At 42.1% G+C, this 26,259-nt stretch overlaps 1 protein-coding gene across 7 annotated transcripts in view; it reads left to right on the top strand.

The window, feature by feature from the left end:
• Positions 1 to 26,259, top strand: part of bcor (BCL6 corepressor) — a 189,838-nt gene that overhangs the window by 18,407 nt on the left and 145,172 nt on the right. For 6 of the 7 annotated variants that reach the window (XM_041211005.1, XM_041210997.1, XM_041210999.1 and 3 more), the window contains exon 1: positions 21,567 to 22,572. The exons of the other annotated variant lie outside the window; for it this stretch is intronic. In XM_041211005.1, coding sequence (XP_041066939.1) covers positions 22,501 to 22,572 — 72 coding nt within the window. In that variant the 5' untranslated portion in view covers positions 21,567 to 22,500. Of the gene's footprint in view, positions 1 to 21,566; positions 22,573 to 26,259 lie in introns of those variants that run through there. 7 annotated transcript variants of the gene reach the window in all.

The raw sequence follows: 26,259 nt of genomic DNA, 5'->3' as shown, positions 1-26,259 counted from the left end.
CATCCCAGTCCTTCCTCACCCTTTGATCCCCAGCTAAATAGTAAAGTCTTTGTTGGCTGACAGTGCAGAAGAATGCAGACAGTACCAACAGACTGGATAACAATGTAGAAAAGGAGATGAGGCTCTCCAGCTTGTTTAGCAGCTCATCAAGAAGAAGGATCGTTCCAAAATTAAAACTTGCATCCTTTAAGCTGCTGCACCTGTGGCACACCCACTTAAATAACACAATGTGCAGGTTGTTCAGCGAACACCATATATTAGACTACGGTGAACGATTGGTCGAAGCAACAGGAGAAGCCATCATTATCATTATCATCATCATCGTTATCAACTGAATCCTAATTCCTCAGAAACATGGAAAAAAATTAACAATTTTCATTTATATTGCACCTTTATCATAGTAAAACATTCCAAGGTGCTTAAATCTTGTTCTCTGTTTCATGGACTGATTTGTTTTAACATCTAATTGAAAATACTGATCAGCATTATTTTTTCGCTTTCAGCTCTAGGCCCGGATATGTATGTCACAGTCCCTTGAATAAAACCTGTCAGCCCCTGGGGTCCTTAGTGTAGCCATCCAGGTCGGGGCTTAGATGTTAATTTTCTCCCTATGGTAACACGCCAGCAGGCCTGTCAACAAAATCAGATTTCCCTCTTCCATTGGTGTTGAATTTTAAAAACAGAATCATTCCTGATGCCGGTCCGGAAGCCACCTCTGCACATGCGCACATATGCGGAAGACCATCTGTTTTCAAGGTGAATGGGGTCTATCCTGGCTAATGGCTCTGGGATGAGACAATTGTATCAGTTTGAAGCAGACTTGTGAGCTGTGACACTTCACAAATGGCCGGTCTGGTTGCAATACACATCTTCAATAGCTGCAACCCTTTTATTTAAAAAACTATGTGAACTTACTTTGTTTCAAAATATAATGGTTAAACATAACTCAATCTCAAAATCTTTGTCTTAAAAAATATAGAAATTCCAAAACATGACAGCCATCTAACCTCGGATGTACTTTTTTTCTGAATATGGGAACATTTGAAATGTTGGGATAGAGCCCTGCCTTTCAACACAGTAAACCTTCACAAGGTGCTTCACGGGAATATTATCAAACAGAATTCGAGTCGCACAGAGATAAGGACAGGTGACCAAAAACTTGGTCAAAGAGGTTAAAGGAGTGAGAGGTAGAGAGGTTTAGAGGTGGGATTATAGAGTTTAGGGCCCAGCATTAAAATAGGGACAAGAGCCCACAAGAGCTGGGCATTGCAGCTTTTAATAAACAACCACAACCCATGGTAATCCAGAATATTATGATAGTGACAAAACGTTCATGTCCATTTTTGCGTTATTTATCTGGGAGTGCAATCCGACATAACAGGCCATCAGTGGAACACACTGTTTAAAATTGAGAGTTCGATCTTGACACAATCGTTCGTTTGCGTCTTTTGAAGCACCGCTAACATTTCTGCTCGTTTTATTTTATGATATTGTATATTAAAATTACATCCGTAAAACTTGTTTTTATTTTTAAGTAAATGATGTTTACGATTACATGTCAGCTTGTTTATAGCATGTCCCTTATCTTATTTACCTGAGGAAACAATTGTCCCAGTTCCCTGCTGCTGATCCCGGTGCCCATATTAATTCCGGCTCTATTGAGGTTGTAGTTTAGCTGAAAAGTAATTAATTCAATCAAGGTATGAGATAAAGCCAGACTACGTGTCTCTTAGTTCTTGAATTCTATTGACAGGTTTGTATTTACGTTGAGTGCCGAAAAGTTTGTAGAATCGTACTAATGTACAGCATTTTAAAGAGACAAGATATCGTTTACTTCCGAAATAAGGTTGCGCGCTAAACGGCTCTGCCTATTCGAGGTGGGACCGCGATATCTGCTGCTGATCTCCCGCATTGTTCTCGTCGTCGGAAAGCACAGAGCATGTGTTTGAGCGTTAGCTCCGGGCTGTCAATCACCCGCTGAGCTGCGAGTTTTGTCTGCGGCAGACTGGAGAAGCCTAGTCCTCTTATCAACTTCTCATTCTCGACATGATATACTTGTTAATTTAACCAGGGGCCTCTAATCAGGGGAGAGCTAGAATCAAAGTGCCAATAATAGTGACACAACCTCATACCTTTGTATTCTACTTTGTGTCATTTTAGTTATTTAGACAAAACAACACAAATATTTAAATACAGTAACTAGTAATCCATAGAAATATGGAATACGTTTTCTTTTAACGACTGATTGAGAAAGCAGATAAGATTTCTGAAGTCTCATGACACGTCTAATAAAACAGTAAATGTAAAACCAGATCAACACGTTCTCTTCCGAGAAACAGGATTTTTACATGACCGGTTTTACCAACCGTTCAGAAAAAATCTATTTCGAAGAACGCTATTTAATCTGATATGATCATTTGTGATTGGATAGCTGTTCATACATACATATATATATAAAAACAAAAAAACTGCGGATGCTGGAAATCCAACGCAAACTGGAGGAACAACACCTCATCTTCCGACTAGGCACTTTACAGCCTTCCGGACTGAATATTGAATTCAACAACTTTAGGTCTTGAGCTCCCTCCCCCATCCCCACCCCCTTTCTGTTTCCCCCTTCCTTTTTTTTCCAATAAATTATATAGATTTTTCTTTTCCCACCTATTTCCATTATTTTTAAATATTTTAAAATCTTTTATGCTCTCCCCACCCCCACTAGAGCTATACCTTGAGTGCCCTACCATCTATTCTTAATTAGCACATTCGTTTAGATAATATCACCAACTTTAACACCTATGTGTTCTTTTGTTCTATTGTTGTTGACATCTTTTGATGATCTGCTTCTATCACTGCTTGTTTGTCCCTACAACCAAACCAACCCCCTCCACCTCTCTCTCTCTCTCTCCGCCCCCCCCCCCCCCCCCCCCCACACACACACACACACCTTAAACCAGCTTATTTTCAACTCTTTCTTGGACTCGGACTCAAGTTCTGTTGAAGGGTCATGAGGACTCGAAACGTCAACTCTTTTCTTCTCCGCCAATGCTGCCAGACCTGCTGAGTTTTTCCAGGTAATTCTGTTTTTGTTTCATATATATATATATAGATAGATAGTACTTCTCTGGCCCTTTTAACTTGTACTGTATGGAAATTATTTAAGTATGTCCACCTTTTGTATGTTCGTGGACATAATTTCCCTCCCTGTAGTTACCAGTTCCTAATTTTTTTTGTTAAAGCAATCTAGGGCAAGCAGAACAACTTTTAAGGTCAGTCGAAACTAATGTTAAATATTAATTATTTGAAAGGATTTGAGTTTTTAATTTAAGCTCTCTTTTGACTTAGCAGTACAATACTCAATGTTTTTAAGTAGGTGTATCTCCACAATACATGTAAAAAAAAAAGAAATGGGAACAGGACAAGGCCATACTGCCCCTCAAGCCTGCCCTGCCATTTAATAGGATGATGGCCGATCCTTGACCTCGAGGAACCTTTCCTTCTCAATCCTAATTTACCTAATTTAAAATCCAAAAATCTCTGTCTCCAGCTTGACTATATGCAATGACTAAACTCCAAAGCCTTCTGGGGTAAAGAATTTTTTTAAAAATCACTAAACTCTGAGTGAAGAAATTTCTCCTTGCCTCAGTCCAAAATGGCTGTCACCTCTGAGACTATGCCGCTAATTCTTGATTCCCTCCATCCAGGAAGCAGACTCTCAGCTTCAACCCTGTCGAGCCCTCTAAGAATTTTATATGCCTCGATGAGATCACCTCTCGTTCTTCTAAACTCCAGAGAATATTCTACGCAATCTGTCCTCAGAGGACAACCCTGTCATCCTGGGAATCAACCTGAGAATCTCTTGTTGCATCCCTGTAAAGCAAGCATATCCTTCTTCCTTAGGGAAGTAGAACAACCTTGTATACAGTACTGCAGGTGTACTCTCACTAAAGCCCTATATAATTACAGCTAGATTTTTGTAATTCTTACATTTCAACCCTCTTTCAGTTGCCTTTCTAAATGCTTGCTGTACCTGCATGCTGTCTCTGTTTTATTTGTACAAGAACACACAAATCCCTCTGAACACCAACATTTAATAGTTTATCACTTTTTTTAAAAAACCTCACATTTCCTCATTATGCTCCATCTACCACCTTTTTGTTCATTCACCTGACCTGTCTATATCTTTCTGAAAACTCTGTCCTTACAGCTTACTATTCCATCTAGTTTTGTACCATCGGAAAACTTGGATACATTACACTCCATCTATTCATTCAAGTCATTAATATAGTTTGTGAATAGCTGAGGTCCCAGCACTGATCCTTGCAGCGCCCCATTAGCAACAGCTTGCTAACCTGAAAACACCCATTTATTCCTGCTCTGTTTTCTACTCCATGAGCCCTTATCTTGTGTATTAACCTTTTGTGTGGCACCTTAACAAATGCCTTTTAGAAATCCAAATACAATACATCCATTGGTTCCCCTTTACCCTAAACCATGTTGGCTCTGCCTAATCATGTTAGGATGTTTCAAGTGTCACGTTACCACTTCCTTAATAATGGATTCCAGTATTTTCCCAATGACTGATGTCAGGTTAACAGACCTGTAGTTCTCCATCCTTTCTTGAATAGGGGTGCTGCAGTTACCATCTTCCACTCCACTATCCCTTTCGCAACGTCTTTTGGGATCATAGGATGTAGGCTTGTGAAGATAGGTACAAAATAATGTTTATTATCTCTGCTATTTATTTACCCCCCATTATAATTTCTCCAATCTCAGCCTCTAAGGGACCCACCTTTATTTTTGCTACTCTCTTCCTTTTTCCTACTTGCTTTTGTATTTCTGGCTATTTTACTCTCATTCTACTTGCTTCTTAATTCAAATTTTGGTCATCATTTGTTGGTATCTAAAACTCTCCCAATCCTCAGGCTGACTACTCTTAATTATATTATAAGCTTCTTCTTTAAAGTAGTTAAGGGTAGATTAGATTAAGTTAGACTCAGATGGATCCCTTTACCCACAGAGTTTTTATTTCTAAATGGAATGTACATTTGTTGAGAATTATGAAATATTTATTTAAATGTTCACTATTGCTCATTTACTGTTTTCCCTTTTAATCTAACATGCCAATCTATCTTGGCCAACTCAGTCCTCTTACCTATGTAATTAGCTTTATGTACATTCAATACTCCAGTTTCAATCTTATGTATGTCACTCTCAAACTTGTGTGAAATTCCATCATATTATGATCACTCTTTCCTATAGGATCACTTACTGTGAGATTAAAAATACACCCTAACTGCACAAAATAAGATATAGCCTGTTCCTTGGTTGATTTCACAATATATTATTCTAGAAAAGTGTCTTGAATGCATTTCATGAACTCACCTTGCAGCTACTTTTGCTGATTTTTGATGTATCCAGCCTATATGAAGATTGTCCCCAAATTTATTGAGTTGTTTTTTTTTAACAAGCTCCTTTTAGTTCTTGACTAATACTCTACCCAATAATACTCTACTGCTGGGGTCTTTAAACTCCTCCTACCAGCATCTTCTGGCCCTTGTTATTTTATATTTCCTGAATTTACTTCCACTTTCCTGATTCTTTTACTCATTGCTGAATTTATGTCATTCTTTATTATCAGTGCTACCCCTTCTCCTTTTCCCTTCTGTCTTTTTTTTTCAAATGTCAAATAACACTACCCTGGAATACTTAATTCCCAACTTTGGTCAAAATGCAATCACATTTCTGTAATGGATAGATGAAAATCATTTATTTCTATTTGCTCCCTTAAGTTGTCTATCTTATATGAATACTTCATGCATTCAGAAAAAGCACTTTTAATCTTAATTTTTTTTACAATTTTTCCCTGATTTGACCTTATTAACTAATGTACCATTACCATCACACCTTTTGTCCCTTCCTGTCACACTCTGCTGATCTTTATCCAAATTACTGCACTGCTCTGTGGCCTTGATTTTTCTCTCTAGAGTTATAAATTTTCCCTCATTTGAAACTTTCCCACCATTTTTTTTCAGTTTCAAGCCTTATTCACAGCCCTACTTATATGAATCACCAGGAAAATGGTCCCTGCTTGGTTTAAGTGGAGCCTGTCCCAGTGGAACACTTTCCAATTCCCTAGTACTGGTGATTGAAACCCATGGATTGAAATCCCTGTCTCCCATTCTTTAAGCCATTCCTTCATCTCTCTGATCCATTTAACCTGATGCTTATTTGCACTTGGCTCAGGTAGCAAGCTAGAGATTATTACCTTTGAGATTATATGTTATCATTTTCATGTTCACTACTCAAACTCCCCAAGCCGAACATCATTCCACCTGCTTAAGTATCCTCCTGTACTATGGTGTCCTGGACAGCTTGCTCAAGTACCCTGCAGACTTAGCCTTTATGCACAAGTAGCAAGAACCTTGCACCTGTTGGATAAGAGCAAAAGTGGAGACTCTACCTGTACTGCATCTAGGGTCCCCTTATCTACCTGACTCTCAGTCATATTCTCCTGTCCATGATCACTAGCCAGATCTGCACCACTTCCTAACTAAACAGGTGAGAACTATGTCCTAGAGCAAAGTGTCCGGGTAACTCTTCCCTTCCCTGATACCCTGTAATTTCAACGCCTCAGACTCCAATTCAACACTTCTGAGCTGATGGTCCTTGAGATGCAAACATTTATTGCAGATTTGGTTGTCCGAAATCACAATGATCTCCACAATGTCCAACATATTGCAGTTGTGGCACAGCACCTACAGTGCCATCACTATATAGCCGTGTTTTATTTATTTAATTGGTCTATGAATTTAATCAACTAAGCTTGATATAATTTTAACTACTTACTTGATCTAATTTAACTTATAGGCAGATTAAATTAAATATTTACCTGTGATATTAACCACATCAAATAATGGAGATAAAAAGCAGCACCTCCTCTCTCTGCACTGAATTCCCTCTAGCACAAGATTCCCAATTTTTACCTTCTGTTTGTGATGCACTTCTTTCTACAACCACTCTGTGTGCTCACCACTGAGAATCCTGCTGCCCATATCTTAATTCACACCAAATCCTGTTCACCCATAACCCCTGTGCTCCCAGTTCAGCAACACCTTGATTTTAAAATCCTTACCCTTGTTTTCAGGTCTCTCTCTTTCTCTGTAACTTCCTCTAGTCCCACAAGTCTTGGGTCTCTGTGGCCCTCCAATCTCTTGTGCATCTCCAATTATCATTGTTCCACTTTTGGTGGCAGTGTATTCAGCTACTTTTTAAAATATTATTCATGGGATGTGGGCTTCGCTAGCTGGGCCAACATTTATTGCTCGTCCATAGTTACCCTTGAGAAGGTAGTAGTGAGTTGACTTCTTGAACCGCTGCAGTCCATGTGGTGTAGGTACACCCACAGTGCTGTTAGGAAAGGTGTTCCAGCGACAGTGAAGGAACGTTGATATATTTCCAAGTCAGGATGGTAAATGACTTGGAGGGGAACTGCCAGGCAGTGGTGTTCCCATCTATCTGCTGCTCTTGTCCTTCTAGTTGGTAGTGGTCGTGGGTTTGGAAATTGCTGTCTTAGGAGCCTTGGTGAATTCCTGCAGTGCATCTTGTAGATGGTACACACTACTGCTAATGTACATCGGTAGTGATGGATGGGAGTGAATGTTTGTGCATGTGGTGCCAATCAAGCGGGCAGCTTTGTCCTGGATGGTGTCAAGCTTGAGTATGGTGGGAGCTGCACTCATCCAGGCAAGTGGGGAGTATTCCATCACACTCCTGATTTGTGCCTTGTAGATGGTAGACAGACTTTTGGGAATCAAGAGGTGAGTTACTCATTGCATGATTCCTAGCCTCTGACCTGCTCTTCTGCCCACAGTATTTATATGGCTAGTCCAGTTCAGTTTCTGGTCAATGGTAATCCCCAGGATGTTGATAGTGGGAGATTCAGTGATGGTAATGCCATTGAACATTAAGGGGTGATGGCTGGATTTTCTCTTTTGGAGATGGTCATTGCCTGACACTTGTGTGGTGCAGATTTTACTTGCCACTTATCAGCCCAAGCCTGAATACTGTCCAGGTCTTGCTGCAATTGGGCATGGACTGAATCAGTATCTGAGGAGTCACAAATGGTGCTGAATATTGTGCAATCATCAGCAAACATCCCCACTTCTGACCTTATGAGAGAAGGAAGGTCATTGATGAAGCAGCTGAAGATGGTTGGGCCAAGGACACCGCCCTGAGGAACTCCTGCAGTGATGTCCTGGAGTTGCGATGACTGACCTCTAACAACCACAACCATCTTCCTTTTGACTCCAACCAGTGGAGAGCTTTCCCCCGATCCCTATTGATTCCAGTTTTGTTAGGGCTCTTTGATGCTACACTTAGTCAAACGCAGCCTTGATATCAAGGGCAATCACTCTTGCCTCACCTCGGGAGTTCAGCTCTTTTGTCCATGTTTGCACCAAGGATGTAATGAGGTCAGGAGTGAGTGGCCGTGGTGGAACACAAACTGGGTGACAGTGAGCAGGTTATTGCTAAGCAAGTGCCGCTTGATAGCACTGTTGGTGACCCCCTTCCATTACTTTACTGATGATGGAGAGTAGGCTGATGGGGCAATAATTAGCCGGGTTGGATTTGTCCAGCTTTTTGTGTACCGGACGTACCTGGGCAATTTTCCACATAGCTGGCTAGATGCCAGTGTTGTAGCTGTACTGGAACAGCTTGGCTAGGAGCACAGCAAGTTCTGGAGCACAAGTCTTCAGTACTATTGCCGGAATATTGTCAGGCCCCATAGCCTTTGCAGTATCCAGTGCCTTCAACCGTTTTTTGATATCACTTGGAGTGAATCAAATTAGCTGAAGACTGCCATCTGTGATGCTGGGGACCTCCGGAGGAGGCCCAAGATGGATCATCCACTTGGCACTTCTGGCTGAAAATTAGAGCAAATGCTTCAGCCTTGCTTTTACACTGGTGTGCTGGGCTCCCCCATTATCTAGGATGGGGATATTTGTGGAGCCTCCTCCTCCGGTGAGTTGTTTAATTGGTCCACCACCATTGACGACTGGATGTGGCAGAATTGCAGAGCTTTGATCTGATCTATTGGTTGTGGGATCACCTTAGCCCTGTCTATCACTTGCTGCTTGTGCTGTTCGACATGCAAGTAGTCCTGCGTTATAGCTTCACCAGGTTGATACCTCATTTTTAGGTATGCCTGTTGCTGCTCCTGGCATGCCCTCCTGCACTCTTCATTGAATCAGCGTTGATCCCCTGGCTTGATGGTAATGGTAGAGTGGGGGAATATGCCAGGTCATGAGGTTACAGGTTGTGTTTGAGTACAATTCTGCTGCTGCTGATGGCCCACAGCACCTCTTGGATGCCCAGTCTTGAATTGCTAGATCTATTCAAAATCTATCCCATTTAACATGGTGGTAGTGTCACACAACATGATGGAGGGTATCCTCAATGTGAAGGCAGGACTTCATCTCCACAACGACTGGGCAGTGGTCACTCGTACTGATACTGTCATGGACAGATACATCTGTGGCAGACAGGTTGCTGAGGATGAGGTCAAGCATGTTTTTCCCTCTTGTTGGTTCCCTCATTACCTGCCGCAGATCCAGTCTAGCAGCTATGTAATTTAGAACTTGGCCAGCTCGGTCAGTAGTGGTGCTACCGAGCCACTCTTGGTGATGGACATTGAAGTCCCCCACCCAGAGTACATTCTGCACCCTTGCACCCTCGCTGCTTCGTCCAAGTTGTGTTCTACGTGGTTGACTCCCAAACTCTGGAATTCCTTCCTGAAACTTCTTTGCATCTCTATCTCTCTATTCCTTAAAACCTACATCTTTCATTAAGCTTTTGCTCACCTCCTAATATCTCCTTATGTGGCTCTGTGTAAAATTTTGTTTGGATATTTTACCACAGTAACAACATTACAAATAGAAGTAGGTGTTGCCCAGCATGTGAGGGTATTAAATATTGCAATGATATGTTTATTAATATTTTTGTGTATTTGGAATGAAGGTGAACTCATCTTGCTTGTTGCTTTGTTGATCTTGCTACCCACAGCTTACCTAAGGAAGGATGTACTGGCCATAAACAGAGTGCAACAAAGGTTCACCAGACTAATCCCTGGGACGGCAGGATTGTCCTATGAGGAAAGATTGAGGAGACTGGGCATGTAGTCTCTAGAGTTCAGAAGAATGAAGGGTAATCTCATTGAAACTCAGAAAATTCTTACAGGGTAGATGCAGTAAAGATGTTTCCCCTGGGTGGGTCAGGGGATGGGGGGGAGGGGAAGGGATATCGGGTGTCTAGAACCAGGGAACACAGTCACGGAATAAGAGGTAGGCCGTTTAGGACTGCGATGAGAAAGAATTTCTTCAGTCAGAGGGTGGTGAATCTTTGGGATTTGTGATCCTGGAAGGCTGTGGAGGCTCAGTCATTGAGTACGTTCATACGAATTAGGAGCAGGAGTAGGCCACTTGGCCCTTTGAACCTGTTCCGCCTTTCAATAAGATCAAGGCTGATCTGAATGTAACCTCAACCCCACATTCCTGCCTACCCCCATAATCTTTCACCTCCTTGTTAGTCAAGATTTTATCTTGTTCTGCCTTAAAAATATCCAAAGACTCTGCTTCCACCACCTTTTGAGGAAAGAATTCCAGAGACTCTCGACCCTCTGAGAGAAAAAAATCCCCTCATCTCTGTCTTAAATGAGTGACCCTTATTTTTAAACAGTGACCCCTAGTTCTAGATTCTCCCACAAGAGGAAACATCCTCTTAACATCCACCCTGTTGAGACCCCTTGGGATCTTAAAGGCTTCAATCAAGTTGCCTTTTACTCTTCTAAACTCCAGCGGATACAAGCCTAACCTGTCCAACCCTTCCTCATAAGACAACCCATTCCAGGTATTAGTCTTGTAAACCTTCTCTCAACTGTTTCTAATGCATTTACATCTTTCCTTAAATAAGGAGACCGGTACTGTACACAATACTCCAGATGTGGTCTCACCAATGCCCTGTACAGTGGAAGCATAACCTCCCTACTTTTGTAATCAATTCCTCTCACAAACAATAACATTCTATCCGCTTTCCTAATTACTAGCCTTTTGCGATTCATGCACTAGGACACCCGGATCCCTCTGAATCTCAGAGCTCTGCAATCTCACCATTTAGATAATGTGCTTCTTTTTTATTCTTCCTGCCAAAATGGACAATTTCACATTTTCCCACATTATAGTCTGTTTTCCAGATCTTTGTCTACTCAATTAATCTATCTATGTCCCTTTGTAGCCTCCTTATGTCCTCTTCACAGCTTCCTTTTCTACCTATCTTTGTGTCATCAGCAAATTTAGCAACCATGCCTTCGGTCCCTTCATCCAAGTGATTTATATAAATTGTAAAAAGTTGAGGCCCCAGCACTGATCACTGTGCCGCACCACTTGTTACATCTTGCCAACCAGAAAAAGGCCCATTTATATCAACTCTCTGCTTCCTGTTAGCTAGCCAATCTTCCATCTATGCTAATATGTTACCCCTACACCATGAGCTTTTATTTTCTTTTTCTTTTTATTTTCAAAGGCAATAACCTTTGGTGTGGCACCTTATCAAATGCCTTCTGGAAATCTAAGTACAGTTAATCCACAGGTTCCCCTTTATCCACAGCACATGTGACTCCTTCAAAGAACTACAATAAATTGGTTAAATGTGATTTCTCTTTCACAAAACCATGTTGACTCTGCCTAATTGCCTTGAATTTTTCAAAGTGCCCTTCTGTAACATCTTTAATAACAGCTTCTAACATTTTCCCTTTGACAGATGTTAAGCAAACTGGCCTGTAGCTTCCTGCTTTCTGACTCCTTCCCTTTTTTGAATAAAGGAGTCACATTTGCTATTTTCCAATCTAATGGAAAGTTCTCTGAATCTACAAAGCAGAGGTTGATAGATTTCTTGATATCAATGGCATCAAGGGATTTGAGGAGAGTGTGGGAAGATGACATTAAGGCAGAAGATCAAACCCACAGCCTCTATCACATAGAAGAACCAAGGCAATAGAGAGATGAAAATACTACCACCTGCAAGTTCCCCTCCACATCATACACTATTCTGACTTGAAATTATATCACAGTTTCCATCATCACTGGTTCAAAATCCTGGAAGTCCCTCCTTAACAGGTTTACTCCTCCTTGGTGTACTTTACAACACGTGGCCTGAAGGGGTTCAAGAAGGTACTCACTACCAAATTCCCAAGGGCAGTTAGGGATGGGCAATAAATGCTCCCAATCCCAAGAATGAATATATTTTTCTTTAAATCCCCCTCACTTTAAGACTGCATTTTGATCTTAACTCATCCGGGTGCAGCGTGACAGGAGATGGACTAGTAGTATATTATAAAATATTGAAGTCTGCCATCGACCAAATTTGGTTCATTTAAATAGTCAAATTAGATATTGCAGCAGTTTTTCAATATATATTTTGAATAAAACTGGTTCTTTGGCATTTTATAATTGCCTGAACCAAATTAAGTGTTTTGTAAAATACCAATCTCATAGTATGCATTTGCTGTGGATTTGAATTTGTATCCACTTTCGTATCTGTGACTATAATCTTGGCCTTTGTAAGATTGAGAACACAATGCACTCCGCGGCCAGTGGCTCTTTGAAAGTTACCCATGGGATTTATATAAATGTTGGGCATTTGGTGCTGCCCTTGTGACAGTTAATAATTTTAATCTCAGTTACCTTCACAAGATTTCAATTGGCAGCTTTACATCCAAACAGGCCCTAGCCTACTGCTGAAAGTAATGAAACTACACGGAGATTTGTCTGTCAGAATTGATGGGATACATCCAATTAAAATGAAAAGTCAGGTTGGTTAAGACTTCAGAACAGCTTTCATATTGATTTGTAAAGCGACTGAAGACATTTTAATAATGTACCAAAATGCGCTGAGCTCTAATCACCTGAACCCGCAAGCATAGTGACAAAACGTATTTAAAGTTCAGTATTAGCTCGGTCCTTGGAGAATTTAAAAATGAACTAAACATCACGAGACTAACTGTCAGGGTGAAGGTAGGAGGCAGTGAAAAAATTACCAGGGACCGTCAGTGACGAACTGTGCAGCAATTGTTCGAATATAACACATTGAAACTGAATGATATTAGAGGTTACTACACCAATGTTATCCTTGTTTTATTTTATTGCTTTAGAAAACCAAAACCGATATTTTTGGCTTCCTTGATTCTATCCCATTGGGTTTTGTTTGCTGTTGATAATACGTCTGTTGATAATAATGCGTCTTCACTTGCGGTATACCGTGTAACTTCCAGTGGTTTTCGGAAGTTAACATGATCACCACGAGTTAATTTAACAAATCCTGGCCGATGTATTCCTTTGTTGGTCTTGACTAATCATGCCCTTTTTGAGGTGAGGCTCATTTAAACTGGTAAATCAGAAATAGTTAACGACTGACAGATTCCTTTAAAATATTCCTGATTCTGATAGACAACTTAAAGAGGGTTGAAGGACCTGCGCGTTGGGCGAGATCGTCTAAAATTGTCTTGAATATAACTATTGTGTCCGTGAGTGGGATTGGCCTGTAAAACTACTCATGATAATTCAACACTTAGAACGAGTACGCTGTAGTTACATGAGCACGGTGTTTAAGAACCGCAAATCAATAATACTAATTCATTTGTTTGAAGCTTTCATTTTTCCTTATTCATATGTTCTCCATGCGTTGAATACAAAAAAAAACCAATTTGACCAGGGTAGGAAAGTCTAGAAGGAACCGTTTGTTTACGTTAAGGCCAGACAATGCGGCAAAAGACACACTAACTGAACACCCCACATTTCTGTGTCCCCAATAAGGCTGGGTGTTACTGAGGCCACCTTGGGGGTGTAGCGCTCTGAACGAGAACCATCATGACTTTGCACATTAGCTGTTTGGTGAAACACTAGCTGCAACAATCAGGGGCTGGGAGCAGTGCCTCGCAGCTATCAATATCTGTGAAGCTGTGATACAAAGCAGTAATGTGCTGTGGACTGATAGGCAGGGCCTGGTCGAGCTGGTTTCTGCTGATTGATGTCTCTTTCTCTAGCGTTTGCAAATTTCTGGTTGTTTGGATATGTCGAGAGGTTTCGCAGGTGCCGGAGGGGAGGAGAGGGGAGGGGAGGGGGTGGAAATGATGATGCATCAACGGTGGCGGAAAGTTGGGAAAGCATGGCGCGCTTTTCTTCCAATTCGATCTGCCTTGAAATAAACTGGTTTCAGTGTGCAGCTGAGCGGAAGGAAGTTCAGATGTTTCTGAAGCCCGCGCGTACAAGGACCTAAACTGGAGGAGAAACGAGACATGACTGCCTGAAAAGGAAAAGGGGGTGGTTAAAATACCAGAGCTGGAGGTCTCGAACTGTGCGAGCCAACAGTAATTCCGACTGTCTGCTTTGAAAATGGAACAGAAACCACTCATCCCAGCATGCATTTCAGACTCTCTCTTCCTTTGAACGGCTGTAAGCTGGTTGGAAAATGCTGTAAAATACCCTTTCGTGACTTGAAATAAAGGCTCACAATGTTGCGTATTGATAGTAGTTGCAATTGCCATTCACCAAAAAACTGAGGTTGGACTCGGCAGATTGCGAGTCTCGCTAGGTTTTGTGCAGTCATGTATGGGGCTGAAATCGCAGAGATATGGGAGAGAGACATTACATCTTGATCGACTTTGGGAATTTAACCTGTGAGCCTCCTGGTTCATTTGAGCATGTTTATTCTATGTGCTTGTGAAGTGTGCGAATGCACGAGGTTTGGCAGTATGTGTGTGTGCGCGCGGGGGAGGAGTGGTTACATGACGCGAAAATAAATTACGTACTTTGTCCATTGCACATTTACTCTGTTTAAAAGATGACTGCCGGGCTCGCCCAGGTTATAACTTTAAAGATGCAGTCCACTTACCGCTATTCATTTTCTGAAAATAATTAGTGTAATTCAAACTTTTGAAAACATGTAATCTGCATTTCACTCTTGTTAACAGGCATCACAATGTAGCATGCGCTGTTTAGTTTCCAAGAGGACCGGATCGCCCAAGTAACAGCGCGGCCGTGTGTGTGTTTTATTTCATCCATTGAATTGACCGTCATGCGGAGAAAACCTGCCGATTGTTCAGTAAAAGCCATTGTTCAGTGCGTTTTGTTTCTCTCCTCCGGCGGTGCAGCAGTGAGGAGGAAATGAGTTCACGGCCGTTCTGCTGACACAGGCGTGTAATGCGAGATGAAGCCACGATACCACACTGAGGCGTCTCATTCAATCGCTCTTCGCTGATCGCTCTGCCAGGTGTTTCGTGGTCTCGGTTTCAAAATGTTTTGCACATTTGTAATTCTCTCCCATCCGCTTTTTCAGCCTAAGCATATTAAACACGAAATATAGACCATTTACATAGCTACAGCCTGCGTGTGTACGACAGCAACATTGTGACCGTGTCCTCATTCTCCTGATTGATATTCGGTGGCTGATTGATGTCCTCAATACACAACCCAATGTTTAAAAGAATCTCGCCATTTCTTAGCATATGTCTGGGTTCGTGCTGAAATCTATTTAACGTACGACGATTCTTGTTTAGATCGTTTGCTCTTGAATGCTTTAAAAGTTATTTACTTTCTGGTGCCCCTGTTTGCTGTTGGACGTGCCCTCTGTCTGGTACGAGCGCTTGGAGGTTTCCAGTAGTTAGCTGATTTATCCGATGGGAATCAAGTCAGTTCTGAAGTAATAGGGTAGACAAAAACACAGAGCCCTGTAAGAGAAATGAACATTCAGCAATCAGAGCGTTGCCGTTTGCTGTAAATATTTCTTTCTCTCAGACACTGATTTATTTATCGTTGTGGCTTAATTGTGGCTTGGTGTAAAATTGAACCTTTTTATAAGCGTGAGAATGCCCTCCGGCGGTGATTTTTCTGTTGATTGCCTATTACCACCGATAGGCCATCAGTTGCTGATTGACGTTTTACAGCATCTAGCTGGTTTTGGGCTGAGGAGGGTGGCAGTTTGGGAGACAAGAACACAAAGCCAGACAAGGAACGGCAGACTGCTTATGAAATTGTTTCATTCTAATGAGTACAGTCCCATATTTGCGCTCTCTTGTTCAACAACGCACTCTCGCAGCTCTACCATCACGAGAAATAAATGCCTCCACCAACTTGCTTCCCTTTTCTTGGTTCCATACTCAGGAAAGCTTGAAGTGTATCGATGCTTCACCTTGTTCCGGGATTAAAACTTCAGCTGGTATTTCATAGGTTTGAGATTTAAGTCCTTAAAGATGCATTTTGATATCCTGATAAATTCAATTCAGTTGACCCAAAACAAAAAGTCAATCTTAATTTGATGATAATGATGTCAATGATAAAACAATAGATGGATACATGTTACAGTTGATTTGTAACATGATTGTTATCTGATAAATTATCTGGAAAGAGCTTCATTGTATTAACAATCCATCATAATCTGAATATTTACGGTCGCCGTTTTTAACGTTTCCATGTCGGAAATTGTGTTCTATCTACTGCGTCAAAGTGTGTCTCTTGTAGCGGGGGCGAACGAGGAAGTGAATGGAACCAGCGTGTGAGTAGTTAGATCAGCCTGTGTGGGTCTTTCGACAGCTTGCATTGTCACTGATGAGTTGGTTATGAATAATACAACAGCACTTGAACCTTGAGGCCTTAAAATGTTGTATCCTGGTTTTTTCCCCCTACATTCACCACGCAACCTAAATATCCACCGAAAGTCATGCAAATGTTTTGGGCTTTGAAGAACTGCTTTTGCTGGGCTTTTCTTGCGACTCTTGGAAGGAAGGAGTTGATAAATAATACATTTGTACCGAGTTCAAAATTAAAATTTGGGTTTGTGCAGTATTAATCTGTTATCGTCTTCGGTGGAGTAGGATTCACGAGACATTTTATTATCTCATTTACCAAATGAGCAAGACTATACATTTCCTGAAACAAACAACTAGGCAACGGGCAGGAGGTTAAAGGACAGGAAGCAGCGGAGTGGTTAATGGGTGTTTGCCGGACTGGTGGGACTTGAACACTGGTGTCTCCCGCGGAAACGCTATTCTTAAAAGTAAATAAATAGACAGATTTCTTTATGATTTCCTATAGCATTGCACCCGGAGAGTCGGGACCGAACGCAGTATGGTTAGAGGGCGAGGGATAATTGCATTGGGCCAGAAAGGAGGGAAATGGAAAGGTAGTGAGAGGGACCAACATTTGGGAGGGAGGGGGTATAAGGTTATATATACGGAGAGAGGTGGGGTGTGGGGGGGGGGGGGGGTGGTGCGGTGGGTAAGGGAACCTTGGAAAGGATTGCTTTTAGCATACCGGGTTCCAATTCGTTCTCACTTTTGGGGTGGGATGCAGGGGGAAGCCATAAATCCTGTGTACCCTGGGCGCGGGGGCGGGACTGAGGGTCACCATTCATGATTAGAGGTTGGAGTTTGTTGTTTGTGCTCACGGAGAGAGGGAAAGCTGTTCCCATTCCATGTTCAGCGGGAGGAGGCGGTTTCTGCTCATTTGGGGGAGGGGGTTTTTGATGTAAGTTACCTGTATTAATGGCAGCCACTTCAGAACCCCCAACGGTTGCCTTACTTCACTAATACAGTTGCTCCATTGCTTCCAGTCCGAAGGTACTTGGCGGCTACTGTCACTCGAGCCTTTTAGTTCTCGTCTTTCACATAATTTGACTGTTCGTCCTTTCATCCAGTGAGGGTGTGTGGTCTTTCCAGCTGCGCGTTGTGGGGGTGGGGTTGAGGGGGGGTGGGGGGGTGGGGGTGTGGAGGAGGAGGTGGGTGCGGTGGGAGTGAAGGAGATTGTAATTCATGCTCAACGGGAGGCGACTGGGGATTTGTGCTTCGCAGTGGCGTGGGGTTCTGATCAGTGGGGGAGGGTTGTGAATTTGCTCAGTTTAGGCTGCAGAAGGGGGAATTCAACACCGGTGGCTGTGTACTGATCCCTTCCTGGTCAGGAGTTATGATTTTTGGTCAGGAGGTCGAGATTGTCGATTTTTCTTCTGCTCTTGGAGGTATTTCTCATGCACTTGCTCACTGCGCTTCTGATATGGAACAGCTTCTAGCAGATTCTCTTTTTTGCGTGGTCTTCATTCCTCGGCTGCGGCTGTGCTTTGTTGCCCCTTCGTTTCAAGCTTGCATCTCATTCACACACACCTTTCGACATTTTCAACTTTATATTATTTGTGTTGTGCATGAATGTCACTAGGCGATTCTCGGATGTTACATGGTAGCTGCATTTCAGTACCAATTTCTTTCATTAGCACGAATCTGTTTCTAGACACAAGTGCTGACTTTCTGGATGTGGGAGTCGCTGACTAGACCAGCATTCATTACCCATCCCTATTTTCCCTTGAGAAGGTGGTGGTGAGCTGCCTTTTTGAACCACTGCAGTCTGTGTGATGTAGGTACACCCACAGTGCTGTTAGGGAGGAAACTCCAGGATTTTGACTCAGCGACAGTGAAGGAACAGCAATATATTTCCAAGTCATGATGGTGTATGACTTGGAGGGGAACTTCCATGTGGTGGTGTTCCCATGTGTCTCCTGACCTTGTTCTTCTAGATGGTAATGGTGGTGGGTTTGGAAGACCCAGTTTGATTTATTGCAGTTTGATTTAATAAATTAGTCCATGGGGGTTACTTGAAATTCTGTTTTGAGGCTGTCATAAAACCTTAGGTGCTCTCCCTATTGCTTGCCATTTGCAAAGTGGATGAGATGTTTCACTCGAGGCATTACAACAGTAACTACCCTTTGAAAGTATTTTATTGACCATGAAACACTTTAGGATGTCCTGAGAAGGTGAAAGATTCCTATTGGAAAGAAGCAGGAATATTGCTTGCAGGCTGTCACATAACGTCATATTCACAGCACCAGTGTTGCTGTACAATTGGAATCCTAAAACGATGCTCCATTTTAATGCATAATAAACAATAGAAACAGATTTTTTTCCTACAGTAATGTTTCACCTTCTCAGTACATTCTAAGTTTTTCATGGTCAATTAATTACTTTCAAAAGGTGGTCACTGTTGTATTGCCTTGAGTGAAATATCTCAGCAATTTTGCACACAGCAAGATCGTACAAAGAGAAATGAATAAATGACAAGATAATGGCCTAGAAATTGGGCCACATGGCACAGATTTTTCAAGTGCTACACAAGCTACTTAGGTCCCACAATGACAGTGAAGAAGCATGCCCTGACTTCCAAATGGTAGACCATCAGCTGTCATATGTGGTACAAACAAGTGAACTAGGTTTTGGGTCCCTGTGCATATGAAAATATGGGCATGATGCCTGAAGTCCCTGCTCAACCCTTGGCAGGTAACTAACTTACCTGAATGTGGAGGCAATTGGAGTAGAAGTGCAGGAACAAGAGTGTTCCTCCTCCTTACCCCACATTAAAGAACCCTCTCAATCACCACCAATATTTTCCCCATGTCCTCAAGAAGCCTGATACCCTGTTTCCGACCACAATGATTCTATAACTATAAAGTCAGAGGTGGAATAGCAGGGGCACCTTGGATCTTACAATTTTGGTGCAGGGTAATTACCAGAGCATCCACAAATGATGCACTTGAATTTCTGGGCCAGTGTGTTTAATGATGCTGGTTGATGGATATATCTTGGCTGGTCATGATACTGGATGAGCTCCCACATTCTTGTTCAAATAATATCATGGGATTTTTTTATGTCTGCCAGACTTTGTTGTCTCCTCTGAAAATTGGCACCTCTGACAGAGCAGCATTTCCTAAATACTGCACTAGATTGTTAGCCTAGTTTTTTTTTAATTCACTCTTGGGATGCATGTGTCACTGGCAAGGATGGCGTTTTATTGCCTATTTCTTGTTGCCTTTGTGCTCAAGTCTCAAGCAAGATATGAACCCATGGCCTTGTAGCTTAGAGATGAAGGCTGATACCATATAAAGTGTGAAGTGATATATTTTAGGAGGAAGAATAAGATGGTGAAACTTAAAAGTAGTAGAGGAGCAGAAGACTTAGTTCAGATATAGAAATATTTTAAAAGTGGTAGGAATGGGTTGATAAAACTATTGAATAAAATGTAAACGAGATCCTAGATTTTATGGAGCAATACAAATAATTGGTTAACTGGTAGTTAGAAATATCCTGTCCAGTTTTGAGTGTCATACTTCAGAATGGCTGTCAAGGGAGTGGAGAAGTGGCAGAAAGGATTTACTAAATTGATACCAGACATGAGAGGCTTTTGGCGTAAGGAACAAATAGGGCAATTGAGACTTTTATGAGCTGAGAAGGATAAGATGTCTAATGGAGGTATTCAAAATTATCAGAATTCTTGATTAAAGTACATTAGGATAAACCAGTGGCTAATGTGATGATAGCTAGAGAGGATATATTTAACATTGCCAAAAGAATGGAGGGAAATATTAGGAGAAATTTTTAAATTTAAATTACTGTTAGGACATGGAATGCATACAGGTATAACAAACAACTGAAATTACAATTTTTCATTGAGTTTATGGCCCAGGAAAAAGTAAAATTCAGCCATGACTTAAAAATCATTACCTCAAAATTCCAGCCAAAAAGTGCTGTCATGTGATTGTTCGATATAAAGACAAGTGCAGGCTCAGCTGGGTTACTACCCCCATTTTTTTTGCAATAATCCAAAGATGGTTGCTGAGTTGAGATATTAGAGGTTAGCTGACATTTTTGGAATTTTAACATAACATAGATTGATGCCTTCAGGAAAGGGAGGCAAAACTTTAAAAACATTAAAAACATTAATTATTTCATTTTATCTTGTTGTAAAAGTCAGAGAAGATCCGGGGGCGGGGAGAATCTGCCTATGATGGCAGTGAGCGATAGAAACAAAATGGTGGAAATACACAACAGGTCAACAACATCTGAAAAGCATTGTCACTGAACTACAGAGATTAAACAAAGAGAACATACAAAGGGAAAGCATGCCTCAAATGACCAGCTAAAATGATTAATAATCTAAACACACTTCCCTCTTTTTAGAACAAGATGCTAAGTACTGAATGACATACGAAGCTCATGCCATTAATGTTGTGAAAAACACACGCCCCATGTACCCAAAGGACTAATGGAACAGTAATCCAGAGGCCTAAATTAATAACCCATAGATTGAGAGTTCAAATCCCATTACAGCAGTTGGAGAATTTAAATTCAATTTAAAAAACCTGGAACTAAAAAGCTGATATCAATAAAGCTGTCAGAAAACCCCCAAAAGTTCTCGAATGTCCTTTAGTGAAGGAAACCTGCGTCCTGGCTTGACCTGCCCGGTGTGTGACTCCAGTCCCACACCAAGCTGGTTCATTTTTAATTGCTCGCTGAGGTGACCCAGCAAGCCACTCAGCTGAATCAAACGACTACCAACTATTTGAGAAGCATGGCCCCCGCGACCTTTGCAAAGGGATGGTCAAATTCTATGAAATGTTGGCTTTGTAAAAGGCGGCCACACCCGAGAATGAATATACAAGAAAAAAAACTATCCCATCATACCCCCGCGATGGCGCGGCACTAATCTGGGAAGTGGGGAAGAAAAGATAACTTGCAAATTATGTAAAATGATAAGAGCTGAGACCGGATGGAAATGTTCGACATGTCTGCACACGTTGAGATGATTGGACGCATCAAATAAACAGCAGGAAAATGTAAAAGAAATGATCAGAACTATTAGTGCAGTGTACTCGATTTTAAAATCGGCTTCCACAAGATGCAGACAGAAGATCAGAAACTTGAGCTCAAGTTGTGGGCGAAGCGGCTGGTGAATGGGTAGCCACGCTCACGTGACTCTATTTTGTTTCGCTTTCTTGAAGCTAATTCATTTCCCGAGGCCACATTCTTGAACGCAGGAAGTAGCAGTCAGGCCCGAGACTCTTCTGTGCGGAGATAATCCTGGTAGAGGCTGTTGTTGCAAGGCAAGCGGCGCTAGAACTTCAGAGATTAGCTTTCCGGTTGCTAATCTGACTGGGTGGGGAGCCGGGAGGTCGCAGCACCATTGCGTGAGCTGTTTCATTCGGACGTTTTTGAGAAGCAGCCCTAATGTCCAAGCTCTCTCTTTAACTGGAAGTAGACTTTCCTCACATACCGTTTCCTTTTTTCATTTATACAACCTACCGTATCAAGGTTGAACGGGGCATTGTGAGATCCCATGTATTCACTCAATTAGGATTAAAAAAAAACCCTCTTGTATTATTTGAACTGAACAGAGAGTGTTGTACGGTGTCGAGAAAAGACCAGTCTCGCGATCCTGCCCGGTGAATGATGTTTGGAGAGCCTCAGACGCTGGCTGTGTGCCGGGGGCAGACTTCGGTTGACGATTACCCAACGAATGCATCATATGCATAGGAATCACATACTGGAGGTTTCTATTCCTCCAGCGGAACTTAACGCGAATCTGGATTCTGGACTTGCCTGGTTGAAGCATTTTCCACAGTGAGGTGATTCTGGAGATGGGAGACTCTCAAACACTCCATCGGGGTTGGATAAGTGGGACGGCTGCGAAGCTTCGGGTGAAGAATAAGGTGACGTGACGTACACTTTATTCTTAAATATTAATCATTTTTTGAGTTCCCTTTTCTCCACGTGTAAAAATGTTCACATTTTTAATGTCCAGAGAAACTAGTAAATCTCATCACAGATACCAGAATGAGGACCTCCCGGCTCCCCACCCAGACAGTTGAACCCATATGCAGGTTGAAGTCACTTATGCTAATGTGGAAGTATCTGAATAAGGTTATACATTCATGCTTTCCCAAAGAGGAGATGGTGATTCTTGCCACGAATTTGAAGGCCTGAACTTCAGGCATTTGATCTGAAATTTCCTCTAATGAATTGTTGGGACGACTGAAGCCATTGTTTTTGGTCCCCACCCAAACTCTGTTCCCTAGTCACCGAATCCATTCCCCTCCCTGGCCACAGCCCCCGAGGCTGAACCAGACAGCTTGGCGCCCAGTTTGAACTGAGCTTCAGCCGCCTCATCGCCAAGGCTACCTGCTTCCGCCACCATAATATCGCCATCTTTGCCCTCACCTCAGCTTTATCTGCTGCTGAACCCCTCATCCGCACATTTCTTATCTTGAGACTTCACATTCTAATGCTCTTCAAACTGGCCTCCCATCTTCCACCCTCTGCAAACTTGAACTGATCCAACTCGGCTGATAATATGTTAACTTGTACGGTCACCCATCATCCCTATGCTCGCTAACCGACATTGGCTCCAAGTCTGACAATGCATCGACTTTCAAATTCTCATTCTTATGTTCAAGTCTCTCCATGACCTTGCCCTCCCCATCTCTATAACCTTTCAAGCCCTACAACCCTCAGATCTCAACGCTCCCACGGCTCTGGCATCTTGCCTATCTCTTATCGGAGACTGTCCCTTCAGCTGATTAGACCCAGAGCTCTGGAATTCCGCCCCTTTAGCTCCTGTCTTTTTAAGATGCTCTTTAAAACTTACTTTGACCAAATCCACCCTAAAATCTATTTATCTGGCTCATTGTTAGTTTTGTTTGCCCATCCTCCAATGAAATGCCTTGTGTTACTAACATTAAAGGAGCTTTATAGCTGCAAGTTGTGGCTGTTGTAGTGAAGACCCAATAATGGTTCATTACTTAAACAAACAGGGAGCAAAATTATGACAAATGGATGCAATAACAGGGCACAGATGGTATAATTAACCATTTCTAAATTGGCATTTGTTGCCAGAAACAATGAATATTTTGCACTGTGGACGTTATAATCCTTTGTTTAATTTGGCCCAGGAGACAAGGTACACGACTTATGTTTAGCATCGTGGTATTTCCACTTCCAGCACTCTTGTCAGTTATTGTTCAATCAGATCGATATATGTTTGTGTTTAATATTTTACAAAGAATGTATTTATGATCTGTGTCCACAGGGCAACGTGTTTATTCCTACATATGAAGTACGAGTGTCTTCGTGCATAGATTTAGCATCTTGTGTCCGGTTTAGTCTGTGTAGGAAACGACAGTACAAAACCTGGCGACTCCACGGAAACTGGAGACTCCAGTCTGGTGGGATGGTTTTCTCCCACCTTTAGCAGTTTTGAAGCGTATCTCCGTGCAATCCTGTAGCTGTCTGTTGCGTTGGTTGCACAGAAGGTATTGCGCCTCTGCCCTTGGTGGATCTCTGAGAGCAGGAGGTGAGATGCAGAGCGCTGTAACTGATCTCTATTCATCAGTTTCCGTCTGAGACGTCGCTCTGCTCTGGGGTCACCCGGGGCAGGGGAGTGGTAAACTAAGCCGAAACGGATAATTAATCTGCATCAGAGCTGCTGGCGGCCGACACAAAACGATTTCGGCATCACTAGGGCTTTTCAATTCATTTTTAATAACAAGCACCACAGTGTCTAGAGGATTGTATGTGCTTTTTTCTTTTGGTATCAAAACAATACCTCAGCCGTCAGAAACAAAACGGAAAGATGAAATCTGAAGGTCTAGGTGCAGAACTGTGTGATGGTAGAATCGCATAAATATGTGGATTAGAAAGCTACTGGAGCGTAGCATGGGCTTCTTTGCGAAATCCTTCATTCATTAGTGGACTGAAAGCCGAAGATTGAAGACATTGTATTTCGGGAAATGTGGGTAAGGGTTGAAAACCGCACTTCGTTTAGAAGCAACATAAACCCCGGATTTGGCTAATCTCACTGGCGACGTTTTTGTTGCTCATTTCGCAACTTCAGCACTACACTTCTGCAAAATGTTTTTGTTCTGTTTTTCGGCGACCAGTTTCGTAAACGTGCTGAAGTGCAAGGAATAGAATTTGCCTGCAACCACCTCATCTCGAAGTTTACAACCCCAGATTAAGCTCTAAATACAAAATGACAAATCGAGGCTTTTTAAATCGTACCCAGCAAAAGTACAGGTCCTGATCGAGACCAACTCTCAGGCAAAAGGTTTGGGAGTCGTTAGAATTGATCCCTTTTTGCCCGTCAGAACTGGATCAGTTCAATAGAAGATGATAGAAGCTTTCAGCAATGACAGTAGTTAATAGTTCTTCCGCCAATGACGGTGCGCGGCGATTTATCATTTCTACAAAGATTAGTTATGTTAAAAATTCCGGAAACTCGCCATTTGGGAACTGAAACTTAAAATCGCTAACGCAATTTTGAAGGAAGATTGTGCAAATCCAGTTAGTTCCTTCAACACTGCAGCCCTGCTCTGAATTCTGAACAGGAATGTAGGGAGGAGCATCGACAGCCTTGGCACATTGTAGACAGCGCGTTATCAAATAGTTACCGAGCCGCAAAAAAGACATTAGGGCAGATAACCAAAAACTCGGATGATAGAGGTAAGTTTTAAGGAGGAGAAAGAGCTGGATACCTGGAGCGGTTTGGTGAGAGAATTCCAAAGTTTAGAGCCAAGGCACACGAAGGCATGGTTGCCAATGGTGTTGTGATTAAAATTGGAGATGTGCGAAAGGCCAGAATTGGAGGAGCTCAGAGATCTTGTAGGGTGGTGGAGATTACAAAGACAGGGAGGAATGAACCCATGGAGAGTTTGAACACAAATCTTAAAATGGTGGCTTTGCTGGACTGGGAGCCAATGCAGGCTAGTGAGCACAGTACTGATGGGCTAATGAGACTTGGTGTGAATTAAGATACGTGCAGCAGAGTTTTAATAGAGCTTGTTTATGGAGGGTCAAAAAATGGAGGCCAATCAGGACAACATTGGAATAATCAAGGCTAGATGTAACAAAGGCATGGATGAGGACTTCAATGATGGATGAGCTGGGCAGGATTACAGATGGGCAATGTCATGGAATTAGGCGGTTTTGGTGAAGGGCTGGATATGTAACAAGTCTATCTTGGGCAAAATAGGGCATCAAGGTTACAAACTATTTGGTTGAGCCTTAGTCTGTGGCTAGGGAATGGAGTTTGTGGCAGAGACTGAAAATAATGGCTTTGGTCACCCTAAATTTTTGAAGGAGATTTCTTCTCATCCAATACTGGATGTTGGCAAAGTAATGTGACAAATCAAAAACAGCTAATTAATGGAGCGAGTTTTTGGTGAGATAAAGCTGGGCGTCATGAGTGTAAATGTGGAAGTTGATGTGTTTTGGATGACATCATCAAGGGAAAACATATAGGTGAGAAATAGGAGGGGGGCAAGAACAGATGCTTGGACTATTCCAGAAGGAAAAGTGCAGGAACAGAAATAGTTGCAGGCAATTCTCTAGTTACCACTGCA

The sequence above is a fragment of the Carcharodon carcharias genome, chromosome 18 (assembly GCF_017639515.1).
Source record: "Carcharodon carcharias isolate sCarCar2 chromosome 18, sCarCar2.pri, whole genome shotgun sequence".
NCBI lineage: Eukaryota > Metazoa > Chordata > Chondrichthyes > Lamniformes > Lamnidae > Carcharodon > Carcharodon carcharias.
Note: the sequence above shows the minus strand (reverse complement) of the source record. Positions and strands in the feature narration are given on the sequence as shown.